Source organism: Chinchilla lanigera, unplaced genomic scaffold, assembly GCF_000276665.1.
Source record: "Chinchilla lanigera isolate Chin_1 unplaced genomic scaffold, ChiLan1.0 scaffold00011, whole genome shotgun sequence".
NCBI classification, from domain to species: domain Eukaryota; kingdom Metazoa; phylum Chordata; class Mammalia; order Rodentia; family Chinchillidae; genus Chinchilla; species Chinchilla lanigera.
In genome coordinates this window covers 15,550,344-15,570,706 of record NW_004955412.1, presented here as the reverse complement: position 1 = coordinate 15,570,706, position 20,363 = coordinate 15,550,344, and the positions used below count along the sequence as shown (strand labels likewise).

Sequence of the window (20,363 nt, the reverse complement as noted above, 5' to 3'; positions counted from 1 at the left end):
TGGAAGCCTTGGCGCTGGGTTCTCCATGGCACAAAAGGAAGATGAGGGCAGTGCCTGAGCCGGAAGAGTGGGAACGAGAGCTTCAGGAGGTACAGAGAGGGCAGGAGTTTTGTGTTCTGATCGATTCAAGGTTGTTCTGGGAATCAAATCAAGTGGAGAATACTCCATGACCACTTATTTTCCATTCTCTGGCGTATCTAGCATAATTCCTAGTTCTCAATCAACACTCAGTAAAGGTTTAGTTGAATGAATGACTGAATAAGTGACAAAGGCAGAGCTGGGAGACGGAGGATCTTATACTCTTAAACAACAGTTTAGGCATACATATAAGCATGCGCGTGCCTAGGTGTTTTCTGAAAGAGATGGCTAGGTTCCTGGGGAGCGAAGGCTTACTCTTCACTGTACACCTTGTTTTGTTTATGCATGTTCATCCTAAACAGTTTATTCCTGGATCACCTATTGTCTATAGTGTGTGTTCTAGGACTCAATGAAAAGAGGCTGCTGGGTATGGTGGCACATGCCTGTAATCCCAGCACCTGGGAGGCTGAGGCAGGAGGATTGTTGCGAGTTCGAGACCAGCCTGGGCTACAAAGTAAGCTCAAGGACAGCCTGAACTGCATAATGAGACCCTGTCTCAAAAAAAAAAAAGAGGCAAAAGAGGTGGGTGGGAAGCTTTTAAAATCATCATTCCTCGGGGCTGGGGATTTAGCTCAGCGGCACAGCGCCTGCCTGGCAAGCATGAAGTCATGAGTTCAATTCCTGGTACCGGAAAAAAAAGAAATTAAAAAAAAATAGAGTTAAAATCATCATTCCTCCCCCTTCCATCTCCTCTCAGAAATATTTTCAAGGCCGGGCGTAGTGGCTCATGCCTGTAATCCCAGCGCTCGGGAGGCTGAGGGAGAAGGATCGTTGCGAGTTCGATTCCAGCCTCGGCTACGAAGTGAGCTCAAGGCCAGCCTGAACTGCACAGCGAGACTCTGTCTCAAAAAGACAAAGAAAAAGAAAAGAAATATTTCAGCTTCCCTAAGTGCTAGAGAGCGTGGTGATTAAGGCCAGCAGTTTAAGTTTTCACAAGCCACTCCACAGAACCCAGAGAGAGCACAGGGTGATGGTGTAGAGCCCCAGCATGGCAAGGTAGCTTCGGAAGAGCAGTTGGTCGAAGCGGTAGAGGAGAGCCAGCCACTCAGCCTCCTGCTGGTCCACCTGGTCCTGAGTTTGGAGGGAGTTGTTGATGGATCGAAGCTGGGACCAGACTTCTTTCAGGGCCCCTGTCTGGGCCTGGTGCTCTTGATAAACTGGGGACTCTGCATGATAGAGCAAAACAATAGAGCAAAACATTAGGTGAGCCAGAGGCTAACAAGGGCAGCTGAGCTTTGCCTTGAAGCTGTTGGCCTCAGCCTTCAAGGGAGGTGGTAGGCAACCCTGGGCAGTGGGTTGGGATTGGGGTCAGGGACTTCTGCCCTCCCTGCTTAGAGTAGGCACAGCTGTGCTGAAAGAGGGCCTGGAGCACACGGCAGAGCTGTGTTGTCTAAGCAGAGTGTAAGGAGGGGAGATTCACCTAGGAGATTTTCAGAGCTAGGGACCAGCCCCAATTGACTCAGTTGGAGTTGTAGGGGCTGGGGGATGATTTATGTGTTTTTTCAAATTAAGCGACTGGGACTCCAATATATACAACCACTCGCCATTTGTGCGTGTGTGTGTGTGTGTGTGTGTGTGTGTGTGTTCACGTCAGAGCAAGCTGGAAAATGAAACAAGCTAAGGATAACTGAGGACCTGACCCTCCAGCTAAAATGACCTCAGCAGGAGGTGACCTTTGGTCCTGGAGAGGTAATGTAAACTGCAACACAGGGCGTCAGGAGCAGCTGTTTCGGGTTCTTCACACAGTCTGGCATGTGGTGCTTTGCCAGTGGACACTGGTGCCCAGAGGGATAAAGCAAGGCAGGGGAGGGAGCTCAGGGCTTCTCACAAACCTGTTCCCCCAGCACACGGGGCCCTGGGGTCCACTCCAGATCCTTCAGCATCAGCACCCCTTTGAAGGCATAAGAGGGGCTGTTCTCGCCCACTGCACTGTTCGTTGTGGAGAAATTGGACCAAGAGGATTGACTTAGACAAGCTGAGCACTAAGAAGGCCATGCAGACTGTGAAGAAGACACCTAAGGGAGAACAGCAGAGCAGGGACGATAGAGTTAGCCCGAGCTGCGGCCTCTCCCTGCTGTCCTCCGAAAGGCAGCCACAGGTCTCTCCCTGGACCGGTGCACGATGGGTGTCAGGTGGTCTTGAGGCTGCTTACCAATCAGAGAGGTCCCCCCTGCACTCCTCGGCACCTCGTTAGCCATGTTGACCCTGAAGACAGTGTAGCCCACCAGCACGCTGGTCTTGAATATAATCCTTGCCCGGCAGTTGGGGGGCAGATAGAAGCTCCCCAGGTCCATGAGCATTAGGAAGATGCTGGGAATCAGCAGGCTCACGACATAGGCCAGGGGGCGTCTGCGAATCACCACCTGGCCAGAGAAAAGCCTCTGTTTAATCTACACTGATGGACTAGCACTTGGTCAAATCCGTGGCCAGGAATACTCCCTCAGATCTCAATCTTTTTGCAGTCTATGTAGTTTATCTTAGAAATATGTTTGAGGTTATTTTGTCATTTAGGAAAAAAGATGTCTTTTAAGCTTTCATGTAGAGCTAATGTTTTTTGTTGTGAACCAGCAATTGAACTCAGGACCTTGTACTTGGCAGGCAGATGCTTTGCCACTGAGCTATCTCCCCAGCCCCAGAGCTAATGTTAATGTTATTGATAGTTAAAATAAGAAGCACTTATCATTTATTTATCGCTTATGTACCAGGCATTAGACTAAATGTATCCCATGTTTATTCACAACTTTAAGGGCTGAGTTTTGTTGTTGTTTCCATTTTACAAGCAGGGAAAGTGAGGTTCAAAGAGGTTGAGTTACTTGTCCAAATGTACACAGTTGGCGCAAAACTATTTTAACACCAAAACCTGGTCAGGTGTGGTGGCACACACCTGTAATCCTGGCACTTGGGAGGCTGAGGCAGGAGGATTGCTACAGGTTTGAGGCCAGCTTGGTATACAAAGTGAGTTCAAGGCCAGCCTGATCTGCTTAATGAAACCCTGTTTCAAAAACAACAAAACAAAACAAAAAATCCTCCTTATCCTAAACCACTTGTTATGCAAAATTATTGTGCATTATTTCCCAGTTAGTTTTCCAGTCTCTTGGAATGTGAGCTCCCTGGCACTATGGGATCTATCAGAGTCTGAGTGGGAACAAGTAGCACAGTAAAATGAGTAAATTTGAGGTGGGCTCAACAAAGAGACTCTTTGCAAGATGTGGTCATGGTATAAAGAAACCACCATAACAGCAGGGCCAAACTTGGTGACTCCTGTCTGTAATCCCCGCTCTCTGGGAAATTGAGGTGGGAGGATCCCAACCTGGAGCCCTGCCTAAGCAATCTAATAAGATTCTGTCTCAAAACAAACAGACACAAACAGGACTGGGGAGGTAACTCAGTGCAAAGGTCCTGGGTTCAATTCCCAGTGTCCCCACCCCCTAAAAGAAGATGAGTACTTCAGGACTTCTGGGGACTGAGTGAACAGATACTACCCCTCGGCCTGAAGGGGTCAAGGGCTGGGAGTAGCAGCCAGACCTGAGGAGAGAGCAGGCTGAGCAGACAGGCAAGCGCTGTGGCTTTCTCCTGGGGACACAGCCAGTTTGACAGTGACCACATGCCAACTCCTTCCAACTTCCTGTCCCTGCTCCTGTGCCTTTCTCCCCTGATCACAGCTCCCATCTCTGCACGCCCCAGCTCAGCCTCTAGGAGCAAGGAGAGGGAGGAGCAGGGGATGTGGGTTCCCCTAGAGTAGGGCAAACAAAGCTATTCAGTTTAGTCTGTACTGTGGATCCACACAGATTAGCTTTATAGCTTGGAATTCGAGCCTCCTAAAATCACTATTACTGCCTTGTTTTATAGCTAGGTTCTCTGGGATAGTGACAGGAAAAATGTCTTTAAGCAACACCTACTCTTCTCATCCTGCCTAAAAAGAAACCAGGGAATATGAAGCTGAGCTGCTTCCCCCGCTAGACTGTGAACCTCATTTCATACCGTTTCTAGGATAGTGATAATCCTCCAGGGAGCAAAAATGAGACTCTTCTCATAGTAGATATTCAACAAATGTTTATCAAGTAAATGAACAACATCCTAGGCCCTTTGCTACTGGATTTAGACAAATAATGCTTCGAATCTTGTTTGTTGGATTTACCAAACAATGAAATGCTTTCTACCTGTCCTGTCGGACAAAGTGCTGCATGCATTTTACTCAAACGGTGCGATTTATATAATCCTCACTGCTAACTTGTTAGTAAGGAACATGCTCCACTTTGCAGCTTTCCAAAAACACAGCTTAGCCCCCTTACGTAAGATGAGACGGCGGCAGAGTTGGGCGTGCTCCCCCAGTGTCAGACTCCTCCTGCACTTTTCCATGGCAGCACATTCGACCGGATCTGGGCGTCTTCAGTAAGGACAGCGCCCTTCTGTCTCATTTCCCACTCCTGCTCCAGAAGCCAAGGCAGAGATGACAGGCGGCGCCCAGCAGTGGGGCAGAGGACGGCAGGGGAGCAGCCTGGCCGGGGCAGTCCAGAGCCCAGCTAACCGATCGGAATGAGGGCTCCCCAGCCACCAGGTCCGGGAGCCCATCCCAGCTCAGCTCAGCAGAGCTTGCCAGGCCAGAGCCATTTGGTGGATTGTAATCTGGCTGTTGTCTTTCATATTAAGTGTAATTGGCTGCAAACACCTACACCAGAGCAATACTCACTGCCTTGCAGTAATTTGGTTAAAACACATTTCTACCAAAGCGCATCCAACGAGAAAAACAATAACAAAATTATCTGTCACCAGCCTGCAGCTCTCCGGGTCCTGTCATCATATGTGATTGAGATAGTGGGCAGTGTGGGCAGGAGAAAGAGCTCAAGTCTCAGAGTCCCTCGTGACCCAGCCTGGGCTAGAGGGGATCTGGCTTCATGGGGTTGGGTGGCGATCAGGTCTGCTGTCTCTGGAGGGTAGAAATGGGAATTTCCCCCTTGGCAGAGATTGCATGAAGGGCAAGAAAAGTCTAAGAATATCTCCATTAGGAAAAGTACAAGTGGGCATGTTGGTTTGGCCAAAATTTTAAGATTTCAGACTTAAAATCAAGGGAGAAGAGTTTTCCAGGGCCTCCATTCTAAGTGATCCTGAGCAAGTCTACGAGATCCTGCATGAGGTAACCTCTCTGTGGCTCTGTGTTCCTACTCTTTCCTATTCTTTTTTGTTTTTGAGACCAGGTCTCAGTATGCAGCAGAAACTAGCTAGCCTAAAATGTAGGCGATCCTCCTGCCAAAGCCTCCCAAGTGCTGAGATTATAGGTGTGCGCCACTACCCCGGCCCTGCTTTTCTTAAGATAGTTTGTTTTTGCCTTATCAAACATCTTGTGTGGGTCTGAGATCTGTTGTGCTCTTTAAATACAGTGAAGATGATTGCTCTCTACCCAGGGGCTGATGCAGACAGTAAATGTAAATCAAAGCTGAAATCCCCCTAATTCCTGAGGAGTGCCGGTTTGTCAGACCACATAGTCCTGGAGGGATCAGGGGAGAGGTTTGGGAAGACAGAGCTAAGAGGTTAGGAGGCAGCTGGTCTCGTGGGTGAGAGAGCTGAGCAGGCTCACACAGCCCTGAACTTGGCTTACTGCTGTGCTGGTGCTGTTCACAAGTTTTTAATAAGTTTTGAATAAGAGGCTTCACATTTTGATTTTGCAGTGAGACCTACAGATTATGTCAGATTCTGTCAGCAAGCTATTGTTCACTGGACGTCAGCATCAGCTGAGTGCTGGAGAGGAAAAACATAAGTACAAACGTGGACAATTCACTTCTGCTGTGACATAAAGCAAAGAATTTTCCCGCTGGTTTTGAGGGGCACATGCCTGTAATCCCAGCATTCAGGAGGCTGAGATAGGAGGATCGAAGTAAGGCCAGCCTGGGCTCCATAGTGAGATCCTGTCTCAAACAAAACAAAACAAAACAAAACAAAACAGAACAAAACAAAACAAAACAGAACTTTTCTGTCTCTGGATTATAAAATTGTAACCCCCTCAGAACCACCTCATCCCTTCTTCTCTTACCTTTAGGATGAGGCATGTTCCCACTCCTAAAATAGACCAAATAGTCCCTACTAGTTTGATTCTCTTCCAGAACAAGGAACCCACCTTTTTTCTTTGGGTTGATTTACAGGCAATGTTCCCTTCAGATTAGACTAATTTTCTCTATAAGTCCAGTGCAACCTTAAAAAACTAATTTTATCATATAGTTTTCAGAAACTTTTTCTTCATGACATCACTTGATCTTCAGTGTCCTTTACTCCTTTGTTCAGCAAAAAATAATTGAGTGTGAACAGGGTGCCAGGCACGATCCTAAATGCTACAATTAGATTTTTTTTTTTTTTTCTGGTGCCAGGAATCGAACTCACGACCTTGCACTTGGGAGGCAGGCGCTGCACCACTGAACTAAATCCCCAGCCCCTAGAATTAGATTATTAATGGGACAGGCCTTTCTCCTGGACTCTGCCTTACAGGTTCATGAACCCAACTCTGGTGGTTGGATATTTTGTAAGTCTGTGGCTGGACAGGAATTTTGCCCCAGAATGGAACATGACCAGAGTGTACACATAGTTTATATAAGTTAGGTGGTGAGACTTGGGACTTCCTGCATTGATATTTAGGTGATTATTTTGGATTTAGAGTTGGTGATAGAGTAGACTAGGACTTCTGGGAATGCTGAGGTGGGTGAATGTATTTTGCACATGAGACAGATGTGAGTTTTAAGGGTCATGGTATGGTAGACTCTACTATGGCAAACAGTGTCCCCAAGGCTTCCTGTCCTTCAGAATATGATCTAATTGGGAAATGTGATCACTGAAGATACATTTAATTAAGATGAAGTCATCCTAGGGTAAGAGGAGCTTTTCATGCGGTATGGCTGATGGCCTCCGAAGAGAAGAAACATGCAAAGAGAACACAAAGTGCAGGTGGGAGCAGATGGAACAATGGGTCTATAAGCCAAGCAATGCCAGTGGTTGCTGGCATTCTCCTTGGGAATGCCCAGAAGACTGGGCTTCTTGATGCCAGACTTCCAGCCATTGGCTTAGGCCACCGAGTGCTTTGTGATGGCTCCTTGAGAAGCTACTGCAGGTGACTTGCCTGGTAAGGCACAGCGTGCAGCTGCCGAAGAACAGACCGGAAGGCGCTGCATTGCCTTTAACTGCGTCATCGTGGTGTAGGATTAGGCACACGGTTTCTGGAGTCAGATTGCCTGGGCTCCAGGCCAGTCTCCACTAGTTCACTAGTCACCTCGTGACCTTAACTTCTTGGCCTCAGTCCATTCACGTGTAAACATCCAGATACTTCGAGGGCCTACCTCACAGATGTAAACATCTACAGACTCTTTGATTGGTGCCTAGCATCAAGTGTTCAGTCTTGAAGTTGTTATCATGTCTCCCTGGGCAGACTTTGAGGTCCAAGATAGATGTCAGGAGCCACTTTTATTCATCTTTGTGTTTACCATTGGAACTGGCACTTCAAAAAGACACTCACTGAAATGTATTGGAGTCTGTTAATAATGCTACCGCTAGTCCCAATGGGATGGCAGTGAGGAGGTGCCCCATTTGGGGGCGATCCTACTGAGGCCAGTCTTTCTACAGGCTGCCTCTCATAAATCATGCCAGAAGCCATAACCCCTGCTTTTGCTGGAAAGAAGTATCGCCAGCTCAGTGAGGCACTGATCTCTGCGAAACCACCCCTACCTGCCTAAAGCCCATCATTTCTAATGGGCTAAAGGAGCTGGTGCCTTTAAATTCAACAGAAAAGGAAGAAAAAGCACTTTAGTTTCAGTCCGTGTTCTCCATTAGACACCCTTCAGGTGTTAGCAATATTATGCCACAATTTCATTATCCATTAAAGCCAGGTAATAATAAGTACACAAAGGTATTTGGAGCCTATTGATGTTAATGAAAGAGATCAATCTAATTCAGAATGTGTGTGTGGAGAGCTCCTTGGAGATGCAATAGGCCCCAAGGTTAGCCCATAATTGCCTCCTTGATGGTAGACCCCACCAGTACTCAATTTTGCATGACCGTCTTTATGACATAGTTGGAATTTTGACGCCCAGGCTCACGCTTCATACAGAAGCCCATTTTCCTCCTCTTCCTAGCCCCTCCCAACGTTCCCAGTTCAGAAAGAATGGGAAAGTTACTTCCATTTAAAGAAGATCTTTGCACTGGGGTGAGAGTTTCTTGGATCTTGACTGTGGGTTGGGCTGGACTCACAGAAACTCCATGATTCATGCATTGATTTGAGTGACCTGGGAAGGATTCCTAAGCCCCTAATCTCTCTCTCTCTCTCTCTCTCTCTCTTTCTCTCTTTCTCTCTCTCTCTCTTTCTCCTCTGTTGGTGCCCTGAAGGATCTTCTATCAAATTTATAAACTGAATTCCATGGAAATCTCAACAAAATTAAATATAGAGCCGGGAGTGGTGGCGCATGCCTGTAATCCCAGCACTCAGGAGGCTGAGGCAGGGGGATCGTTTTAAGTTCAAGACTAGTCTGGGCTACAAAATGAGCTCAAGGCCAGGCTGAACTGCATAGCAAGGCCCTGTCTCAAAAAGAAAAAGAAAAAAAAAATATATGTATATATAAGAACCTTACAATGGAAAAATGGAAGGAAAGAGAAGCACCTTTTCATTTACCTAGGAGTGCTTTGTGGGTACCCCACCTCCCGCCTGAATGAACACTTCATTCAGTGTGAGGTATCTGGCTGGGCTGGCTTAGCTCCCATAGCTGTCTGCTCTTTTCCATCCAACAGAAGTTTCTAAATTTTATCCCTACCTCCTCCCACTTCTACCTTCACTTAAAAAAAGTCACTGCCGTTCAGATCAAAACCTCACCCTGCTGCTTCTGGGAACTGGTACCTTCAATAATGTATTGAAGGACACCTGCCCTCCTATGGCTGCTGGATTGGGCCTGGCTGCACACAGACGTCCTTGTGGGGAGAAGTGTCTTGCTCTGGGCCCCCTGTGGAATGTAGCCCGACTCCAAAGCATCACTGGTGCCCTCTAATAAACAGTACGTGTCCTGGAGCCAGCAGCTCTGATTGCACATTAGCTGGAACTAACAGGGCATCCGCAGTGTTTGATTTAGTATAAGCAGCAGCAGGGTACAACAGGCCTAAGATGATGATGTATTTAGATGAGATCGTCACCTCCCCTGCCTGCTCCACCTGTCCCCACCCTCTTGCTGGACAGCCTGGACAGGGCCACAGTGGGTGGTTAGTTTAGGAGAGAGATGGCCCTTTGCTGTCAGGATCCTGGCAGGCCCGGTGTTGGCATGGGATGGGCTCTGGGTTTCACACCACTGGCAAGGCTGGTTGAAAGACACCAGCAAGTCTTAGATGCTGAATGCAGAGCTGTCTGTCTGCTACTGAGCAAGGACGGCGAGCCTAGTCAGGGCGCAAGCAGACGCTGAGAGGCTGAGAGAGATGGAGAATTGTAATAGTAGCAGAATCTACGTTAAGTCTTTCCAAAGCTGCAGAATCACTCCTAAGTCTGTCTAACGTGACCTGTGCCTCTACACAGGATCATTTCGCTACTCTGTTCTGGAGGACCAGAGTAGAAACCAGCCCTCTCATGGCACTAGGGCCAAGGCATGCAGAAGTCTTCAAGAGCAAGGAATCAAGTGGGTGCCTCGCTGGGGCGTGCCTCCATGCACACAGCCTAAAGGGGAGAAACAGGGCAGAGAAGGGAACAGAGGACCTAAAGCATGAATCATCGACCTGGGAAAGACTCCTCCCTGGTCAGCAATCTTCTTATCAGCTATATCCGTCATATTCCAAATGTAGGGAATACAAAGAAAACTTTCAGCTGACGTTGAGAAGAAAAATTAATATTTAAGGCAAAGGGCAACACGTAACTACAAACGCTGCCGCCCGGAGAGTGCTTGAGCGTGTGCGCACATGCGCAGAGATGCACACACGTTTGCTGCTGTTTACTTGCCCGATCTCTTGCCTCTGCTTGTCTCCGCCGTGCAGTGTAGGTAATGGTGTGTGCAGCGTTCTCAGGAGTACTTGGTAGGTGACGATATCCCACCTTGCACGTGCTACTCCCTCACATTTCCCTTTAATGCTCTCCATTATTCGGGCTGCATTAATAATGTTTGCAGGCTGTTATCTTTAAAATTAATGAGGTGTTTACTCTTAGCCAAGAAACTCATTGAAAATTTTTTTTTTTAAAAGCTTCTTTTCCCCTTCCCTTTCTTTTGCTAAAAAAAAAAAAAAAAGTGGACAAGCAGGCCACAGCACAAGCTTTGCTAAAAACCAAGCGGAATTCTACATAAGAACTCAAACCTCATCCTACTCCTAGGAAGGTGGGACTTGGGATTAGCTGCTAGCCAGTGTTATACAGTAGTGAGGTTTAAACCCCAGGTGTCTCCAGGAGACCCCAACTTCACAAGAGTTTTGCTGGAAAGCTGCACGCAACTCTGCTAACCAAAGGAGGATACCTGTCCTTCAGTCACACCGTGTTTCACCACCACTCTTAGCACGTCCACTGTAACCATGGCACTTTAGTCTAGTCCAGTGCTGGGGAACAGTGGGCCGCAGTGGGCTTGCAGACCCTCTCTGTCCACACAGCCAAGTTGCCCAGTACTGCCCCAGCAGCCGAGCGTCAGATAACAGCGAACAGAAAGACCCTGCGCATGCTCAGAAAGGCATAGCAGCACCAGTCATTATCAGATGACCCGAGTGCGGCGTGTGTTGCTTTCACACTGAGGAGGTATGAGCTAAGGTTTGATGGATTATCAGCAAGTATACAACAGCAAATATGCAAAAGCATGCCAAATGCAAACTTTTGTTTTCCAGAGCCAGGGTCTCACTACATAGTGCAGGCTGGCCTCAAACTGACTGTGGAACCCAGGCTGGCCTCGAACTCACGGCGATCCTTCTGTCTCAGTCTCCTGAGGGCTAGGATTACAGGCTTGCGCCATCATGCCTGGCACAAAGGCAAACTTTTACCTTCCAATAAAAAGCTATTTGTATCATTGAAAGCTCTGCTACTGTAGTTTTTTTTTTTAAGTCAAAAGATGTAAATGTATGAGTTGTTTTTTCTAAACTAAAACTCAGTATTCAGATATAATTGCAGTGTTGGCATTTTGCAGAGGGTTTTGGGTTTCAGGTTAGGCACTTGGTCCTAAAAGGTTCGCCATCACTGGTCTAGTCCTGCTCCTTCTTCTTCCAAAGGTGTGCCTCACCTTCAAGGAGAATTCATCTTGTGTGCAATTACAACTTGCCTGAAGTCTCTGTTTTCCAATTGGATCCATTACAGGGGAAGAGGGACCTCCTCACCCCCCTCCACTACCCCTGGCCAGTTCTGCATAGAAAAGCCAATGCACTGCTAAATACACAGGCTGAGCCTTCTGCTGACTGCTTGGCAGGACCATTTGCCAGGAAAAAAAAGGAGAGAGAATGGCTGCCTCTGGGGTGCAAATTGACAGACTCCACTGTCTTACACCCACCTACCACTGCCTAAGGCCCCAACAGACAAATTTCTCCAGGAACAATGCACTGGACAGCATTCTCAGGGGTGTGTGGGAGGAGCAGAGGTTCAGCACATCCCTTCTGGCAGTTGTTTTCTCTGAGTCAGAAGCCACCAGGGTCTGCTGTGAGTCCTGCAGGTGACTATTAGCTAATCCCTTCAGACTCCCAGGCTCTTAACATGAGCATTGTATGCATCTGAGATTAATTTATAATTACTTAATTAAAAACAGGACAATCACATTACTCAGATAGACTTCCCACCTGTGAGTGGTGGTGAGTCTGCTTGTTTTTCTCGGTAGAATTAGAAGTGATAATGTTGCCGTGTGTTGAAAGGTTTGAGGATTCCTGCTGAAGGGAGTTGCTCAGGGCTCTGGTGTCTGAATGCCATTCTCTTTGCTTTCCCTGGTGAACTATCTACAATAGGATCCCAAGTTCTCTCACTGAACCTCTGATCTTGGTAGATACCCAGAGCTGTGTGAACTAACTGTTCTTGTGTGATTTGTTTTTTGTTTTGTTTTGCTTTGTTTTTGAGACAGGGTCTCACTTTGCAGTTCAGGCTGGCCTTGAGCTCACTTTGTAGCCCAGACTGGCCTTGAACTCACAATGATCCTCCTGCCTCAGCCTCCGGAGTGCTGGGATTACTGCCCGGCTCTCTTGTGTGATAATAAAGGAGGACGTGCAGTGAAGCAGAGATTCCTGAACCCGACGGAGAAGGACAAGGACTGCGGAGAAATGGGCAATGGGAGAGGAAAAAGAAAAACCTACGTTAAACTGAATCTGTGCAAAGTCTCCAGCACTGTTCTGCAAGATGTTGTATGTTGAGGACACGGAAAGCAGCTCCCACTCGCTGTCATTCAAAAATGATTTTTGGTCATGCTTAATATCTTCTCTGTTCTGCAGAAAGCCCAGGTCTACATCTTCCACTGTAAATGACAGAAACAGCTTACTTCCCAGGAGAGAAGGAGGTGCCAACATCAACCCATTTTCCAACTCCCAGTTCAAATCCTTCCCTTCTCTCCTCCCCCTACATGCCCAGCCTTATTGACCTCATTTGAATTAGCAGTGAAGATGTAGAATAAAATTGTTCTAGTCATTAAAATGAAGAAAACTATACATGTAAGGCTTGGTGTCCCCTCTGCACAGAATGAAGGCACTTGTTCTGTGATTCTATACCATTCTCAATAACAGTAACATCCTGATATTGTAACCACAAATTAAGAGCAGCAGTGGGTTATCCCATTCTATCTGGTCTGAATTGTAGCAGGAGCCAAATACCTGCAAGAAGAGATCTACATTTTTAAAAGTAAACATGAAATGATTATATAACTTGATTACCATCTCATTCAATTGTGAGAGAATATATATGCCAACCCAGCACAGGTGGTTTCCCAGCTAGTGTACTGTATGTCTCAGTTTACCTGTGTGCAGAATGCTATTGAAGGTTAGGCTGCAGTTCTGGATATCAAAGGGAAAAGCATAGGTCTGTAGGCTGCATGCAGACACCACCTGGATGGGCTTATAGTTCTTAATGGTCCCAGATGAGTTCACATAAACATAGGGAAGGTCAGGAGATCTTTCAGTGTCCACACTGTAGGAGACACAAGAGCACTTGTAGTTATAAAGAGGGTTTTAGTTATTTCAAAACATATACAGAATTGATTTTAAGGTGATAGTGACTATGAGACCTAGGAATAGCCTAGCGCTGCGAAGAGAATTGCATTTCCCATGAGATGAGTCACCCTGGCAAAGATGTAGTGATAGTCTCCTAGTGTGATAGGCAGCTGAGTTCGATAGAAATATTAAAAATGTTATAGGCAGTCAGCCAGGGTCAGGCCCTTGAAGAAGCCAGTACCGAAGAGGAGATACCTTGCAACTGTGGGGGAGACAGACACCTCCAGCTGTGGACAAAAGATTAAACAGATGCGCCCACATAGTTCCCCAGGGATGGACCTCAGGGATTGATGTTCTAAATAGGTAGCAATCACCTTGAAGAAGCCAGGTAGAGTCATTAGCCCAACTCCCTACAGGAAAGGCCCCTGTTCTGTATTCATACTCGCTTGCTACGTGACTTGCTTCCCCATTTGATCCCAATTTAACCAACTTTACCTAAACAATTATACTTGTCATCTTACTGGCTGACCATAGTTTTCTCCCACCTCATGCCCACCTAGCGAGTTCCTATGTTTTCCACCTTGGACCTGCCTCACCTTGTGGTTTTCTCTATAAAAATCCCTAGAAAACACAAGTTCCTGGGCAACCCACTCAGGCCCCCCTTCTGTCCCTCTCTCGGACAGAAGCTTTCTTTCCCTCAATAGGTATATTCTGCTCTTAACCTCCATTGTTCCAAAAATGCATTCTTTGATTTTAGAGAACAGGAACTCGTCCCAGATATCTTTCAGGTTGGGAGTTTTTCCCCCGTATCCATAGGTTCATTCATCTGCTAGAGTGACCTCAAGCACAGTAATCAAATCTTTGTCTTACGTGATGCCAGCTCTTGATACTTCTCCCCTGAATATGCCCAACAGGATGCTTCCTTTCAACTTGAGAAACAAAAAAAAGTAAGAATGATTGAAAGTAACAGTCAACTGGTCTGATTTTAAGTGGTCTAAAACCCCGCAGCAACACAGCCGGTGCACTTACAACTCATTGATGATGATATCAGGGGCCCAGATGGTGCTGAGAGGCAGAGAGATCTCTCTAATCTCATCAAACATGCTGGCGTTCCAGGACAAGAACTCATCAGACCAAACCTGTGAGGAGTAGCCAGAAAAGAACTTTATCAAAACAGGGTGAGGTCAGTCTCACTAAAGACCCCAGAAGAGCTTTAGATTAATGATCCAGTGTGTCAGCCCCCGAGTACTCTCTGTTAGGGGAGAGAACTTCCTGTCCAGTTCCTCAAGGGGGTGGCCCCAAGCAGAATATATGGCCATACATCCTGCACGGATTCTAACAGACCAGGTCTGCTGCAGAGCTAAGGGAAAACAACTGCAAAGGTAAAATCTGTTCCTTAGAAAAATTGTATTTTCAAGCAGACCCAGATCAAAAATCCAGTATGCACAGAAGCAAACATAATCATTTACCTCACAGTACCACACGCTCGTCTTTAATTTTTGATTCTGTATGTCCTGCAAAGCAAAAAGAAAATCCATACCAAATCTTAGAATGTCAAGGAATCAAAGGCAAATACAATAGTATGATAATTCAGAGGAAGAAAAGCAAATCTAACCAAATAGTACTCATTTAAACACATTGCCTACCCTTCAATACCTGGATACTCTCAGTTCCTATTTATTATGTACACCTGTCGCTTGAACTTTCCTATATTATCTACAACAAAATGGCACTTTGACTACACTTGACATCTTGAATAATTTGCTAATCTCTTTTCCACTCTAATTACTTACTCTGCTATTAATCAAACTAAAAAATGATAGGTAGTCTTGGCCAATTTTGAGCTAAAAAGATGAGACCACAGTTTTATTTGTAATCAAGATATTATTCATAATCTTTCAAAAACTCTTATTTCAGTTAATATTGCCAGCCATTCCTGTTAAGCTTAAATTTCTCTGAATTTTAAAATTCAGAAAAGCAAACAATTTTAACAATTTTTGTTAAAATTCAACAAAACAAACTGAATAAACTTAATGTAGATGTGGTACATTTCAGAGGATTTATTAGGTGTTATTTCTCATGTCTGCAGTGATTCCGTGTTTTTTAAAAATCCTCAGGAACAGCAACCAAACAACAAACAAAAAAGGTCTTTACCATTTTTCCCATATCTAATCTCATAAAGAATGTTTTCAAGCTATGATATTCTTGGGGAATATAAGAAGAGGAATATTTCACAGTGTATACAGATATTACCTGAGAATGGACAATAAGCCTGAAGTGAGAGTGAAACTCTTCATGATTTTGAATTAGGCAGTGTTTTCTTAGATATGGCAGCAAAAGGAAAATAAATACAATTTCATGAAAATAAAATACTTGGTAACATTAAAGAACACCATCAGGAAATAAAACTATAACTCACAGGCTGGGAGAAAATATTTGTGTATCATATACTTGATAAAAGATTTAGATATAGAATATGTAAAGAATTTCTACAACTCAACAACAACAACAAAGCAATCCTACTTAAAAATGAGCAAAGGACTTGAATAGACACATGGCCAAAGCAGGTACACACATTTCCACAAGAAGATGCTTAATGTCATTGTTAGGAGTCAAATTGTTGTCCCTCTCCCCTAAAAAATGGTTGTGTATTGACTGTCTAACACCCAGATTTGGACTTTAGAAAGTACAATCGTTAAGGTTAAGTGAGGCCAGAATGTCGGGATACTCATCCTGCGGGACTGGTTCTCTCACACAAGAAGAGAAAGAGGCGAGACAAACAAAAAATGAGGAAAGTTATTTCACCAGATTTAAAGCAGTGCTTACTGGAGTCCTATGCTAGAAATGTAAGGATGATAACTACCACCATGAAAATATAAAATTCAACATGGAATAATAGAACAGACAAGGGAAAGAGAAAGAGAAGCCAACCCTATTAATACAGAAAACCACCAAGCCATGAAGATGAACAAGAGAGGTAGAAAGGAGTCAGGTGTATGGCTCATGCCTGTAACCCCAACACTTGGGAGGCTGAGGCAGGAAGACTACCATGAGTTTAAACTAACTTGAACAATATAGTAAGTTTGAGACCAGCCTAAATCTATATAGTGAGACCCTTCTGCAACATATCCTACCAAGCCTCCCAAAAAAGAGAGGAAGAAAAAGAAAAATAAACCAGATGTGGTTGTGTGTGCATGTAATCCCAGCCCTCCGGGGAGCTGAGGCAGGAGGATCACAAGTTTGAGACAAGCCTGTGCAACTTAGGGAAGCCCATTTCACCCTTTGAAGATCTCAAAGGATGTTATGGTTAAGTATATGATACACAAAAAATAAAAAGTCGGTGGGGATGTAGCTCAGCGTGAAGGATGTGAATTCAATCAATCCTCAAAACTAGAAAACAAAACAAAAGAATTACAAATAGCCAAAAATGTTCAACATTTTCTGTCATCAGAGAATGCAGATCACAACTACATTGAGATTCCTTCTCACTCCAGTCAGAATGACTATCAAGAACACAAGAAACAGCCAGGGATATATATCTCAGTGGCACCAGCACCTGCCTGGCAAGAGTACAGGAAACAGTAAAAGCTGGTGAGGATACAAAGGAAAGGGAGCTCTTCTATACTGCTGGTAGGAATGAAAATTAGTACAGCCTTTATGGAAATCAGTATGGAGGTGCCTTAAAAAACTAAAACCAGAGCTAGCATATGACCAGCTACAGTACTCCTGGGTATATAACTGAAGGAGTTGAAGTCAGCATACCTGCATACCCATGTTTATTGTGGCACAATTCACAATAGCCGAGATATGGAACCAGCTTAGGTGCCCATCAACAGATGGATAACAAAAATACATACACAATGGAGTAGTATTCAACTGTAAAGAACAAAATTATGTCTTTTGCAAGAACATGTATGTAAGTGGAGATCATGGTAAGCAGGTAAGCCAGAGTGAGAAGGATGAATACCACGTTTTCCCTAATATGTGATATCTTTAAAAGATGACATAAAAGTAGAAGGGAGGTTATTATGAGACAAGAGGGAGGAATCAAAGGCAAGGTGGTATAAAGGAGGGTGGTGGGAAAATAGATATAGTTTAGAATATATGCATGTATTAAAAAGTCACATCAAAGGCCAATGTTTTATAAAAATTAATAGGCACTAATAAATATATATGTATATAGAGAGATACATTAAAGATACAGAGAGAGAAGTACCACATATTCTTACTTATTGCAGCAGCTAAAAGAGTGATCTCAAAGGATGTTATGGCTTATATCTAGATGTCCCCCTAAAGCCTCATGCACTCACAGGTGGGGCTTTCGTGAGGGGACTGGATGGGTGTATGATACTAGAGTACTTCACTGATTGGCTTAGTGTATTTCTGGGTATGGATGATGGACTTACTGAAGAAGGAAGAGTCGCTGTGGGTGTGAGTGGCACCCACCAAAAAGCTGGTAGCCTGGATGGAACAAAAAGGGAAGGAAGAAGGAATTGCACTGCTTCCTGCCTGCCCTGCCATGGACTGTTTCTCCCCTGCCATTCCCCTCTGTCATACCACCCTGCCTTGGATCCAGCCTACTATGACCTGAGACTTCTACAGACTGTGAGCCGAAATAAACCTTTCCTCTTTTAACTTGTGGGTGTTGGATATTTTGTCCCAGCAATAAAAAAGTAACTAAGACAAAGGAGTAGTGAATAAAATAGTGTTGATCAGAGCATGGGCAAGGTATGGGGTAGAGAGATGGAGAAAGGATGATTAGTAGGCAGAGGGAATAATTAGGTAGGAAGAACACCCTTCACTGTTCTTTAACACAGCGGGATGGTGGTGATTGACAACAGTTAATCCAGTATTTCAGAATAGGTGGTGAAGGTGATTTTGATTTTGAAGCAGCACAAAGAAACGTCTGAAGTAATACTTATGCCAATGACCTTGATCTAATAACACAGATTTATGGGGTGTACTTGATTTATAATCAGGGTATACTTATATGGAGATGTCACAGTATACCCCATAAATATGTATACTTACTATGCCATAATTTTTTTTTAAAACTTAAAAAGAGGAAGAGAGAAAGATCTGTCTTGGCCATGCAGAAATATAGTGAGAAGATGACCATCTATAAACCAGGTAGGGGGCCCTCACCAAGAATCAAATTCCCAATGCCTTCATCTTGGGCTGCCAACCCTCAGAATTAGGAGAAATGCATTTCTGTTGTGTAAGGCGTTCAGTTTGTAGCGTTTGTTATGGCAGCCTGAATTGACTAATGCAATCACTAATCATCAGAAAATGCAAGTCAAAATCACAATGAGATGCAGATGGGGAAAAAATAGGTAAACAAGATAACAAGTGTTGGTGAGGAAAATTTGAACCCTTGCATGTTGTTGGTAGGAATGTAAAAAGGTTCAGCTTCTTTGGAAATGGCGTGGTATTCCCCTGTCAAATTTTTTAAAATGAAAATACTATATGGTCCAGCAGTTTAAGTGTAGATCCCAAAAAAGTGAAAGTAGGGACTTAGGTATTTGTGCACTCATTTTCATCCCATTTAAACAGTATTATCCATAATAGCCAAGGGGAATAAGCAATCCACATGTCCATCAATGGGCAAATAGGTAAACAAAATTTGGTACACACATAAATTGGAATATTACTCAGCCTTAGAAAGGAAGAAAATCCTAACACACGCTACAACATCAAGAAACTTGACATTATGCTGAGTCAAACCAGCCAGTCATAAATGGACAAATACTGCAAGACTCCATTTATATGAGATGCACAGAGTAGCAATATTTTTAAGACAGGAAGTAGAATGGTGAGTCCCAAAGGCTGGGGAAGAAGGAGTGGGAAGTTGTTGATTAATGTGCACAGAATTCCATTTTACACAGTGAAAAGAGTGAGCTGGGCGTGGTGGCGCATGCCTGTAATCTCAACACTCAGGAGACTGAGGTAGTAGGATCACTGCAAGTTTGAGACCAGCCTGTGCTACAAAGTGAGCTTGAGACCAGCCTGAACTGCATAGCGAGACCCCGTCTCAAAAAGACAAAAACAAACAAAAAAAACAAAGTGAAAATAGTTCTAGAGAACAAGTAGGGGGTGAGTATGGGGTTTCCCTTTGGGGAGATGAAAATGTGCTGGAATTAGTGGTGTTAATAGCAAAACTTTGTGACTATACTAAAACCCACTGTATTGTATACTATAAATTGGTGATTTGTGTGTCTGTGTGTGTGTTTGGTGTAACTGGGGATTGATCTCAGGGCCTTTACACTGAGGTACATCTCTAGCACCTCCACTTTTTAAAATTTTGAGACAGGGTCTCACTCACTAAGTTGCCAAACTGCCAAAGCTAGGCTCAGATTTGTGCCCCTCCTGCCTCAGCCCCCCAAAGTGCTAGAATTATAGGCATGTGCCATCATGTGGTAAACTTTGAGGTTGAACTAAATCTCAATAAACTACCTTTAAAAAATGTATTAACAGCCAAGCATAGTGGCACATGCCTGTAATCCCAGCACTTGGGAGGCTGAGGCAGGAGGATTGCCATGAGTTCGAGGCCAGCCTGGGCTACATAGTGATACCCTGTCTCCAAAAAAAGTATTAATAAAGAAAAAGAAAGTGTCTCAATGACATTCTTAGTGAATTTAAAACTAAAAAGGCCAGTATAAACCATTAAAGAATTCTCAAAACTATATCCTTAGAAGAGAATAAGTAGATGGAAAAATTAAAATGAAGACATGTGAAATAAAATATATAATGCAGTTGCCTTGCTGGTTTAGGTTCAAAGCTGGAGTCATTTAGATAACCTTTGTGCTGCTGTCATATTTAGTACAATACCAAAGTTCCATCCATAACCCTGGAGAGTTCATGACATAAAAGCAGAATAACAGTTCCCCAGTAAAGGCATTTTAAACTAACTGTTCAGTCAATTCTCCAGCCACCGTCCTTTGTGCAAAGGGTCAAGACTACCATTCTGAAGAATTGAGCTTGAGCCTGGGGCAGAGAGGCTTCTAGTTTGTGAAAATAGTACATGTGGATTTGCGCAGTACACAGACTAGACAGATATATGCATAGGGTAGCATCCCTTTAAAAGAAAAATTTGTAGCTCAGTGCCACAAATGCCTGCCTGGCAAGCACAA

General features: G+C 44.5%; 1 protein-coding gene across 1 annotated transcript in view; it reads right to left on the bottom strand.

Moving 5' to 3' along the window:
- Positions 1-1,068: 1,068 nt before the first annotated feature.
- Positions 1,069-20,363, bottom strand: part of Htr3b (5-hydroxytryptamine (serotonin) receptor 3B, ionotropic) — a 44,785-nt gene continuing 25,490 nt past the window's right edge. Inside the window, exons 4-10 of the mRNA XM_005378625.1 lie at positions 14,703-14,747; positions 14,263-14,372; positions 13,041-13,210; positions 12,388-12,545; positions 2,291-2,501; positions 1,971-2,153; positions 1,069-1,304 (exon numbers count right to left, since the gene is read on the bottom strand). Of these exons, the coding sequence (XP_005378682.1) occupies positions 1,069-1,304; positions 1,971-2,153; positions 2,291-2,501; positions 12,388-12,545; positions 13,041-13,210; positions 14,263-14,372; positions 14,703-14,747 (1,113 nt within the window). The remainder of the gene's footprint in view (positions 1,305-1,970; positions 2,154-2,290; positions 2,502-12,387; positions 12,546-13,040; positions 13,211-14,262; positions 14,373-14,702; positions 14,748-20,363) is intronic.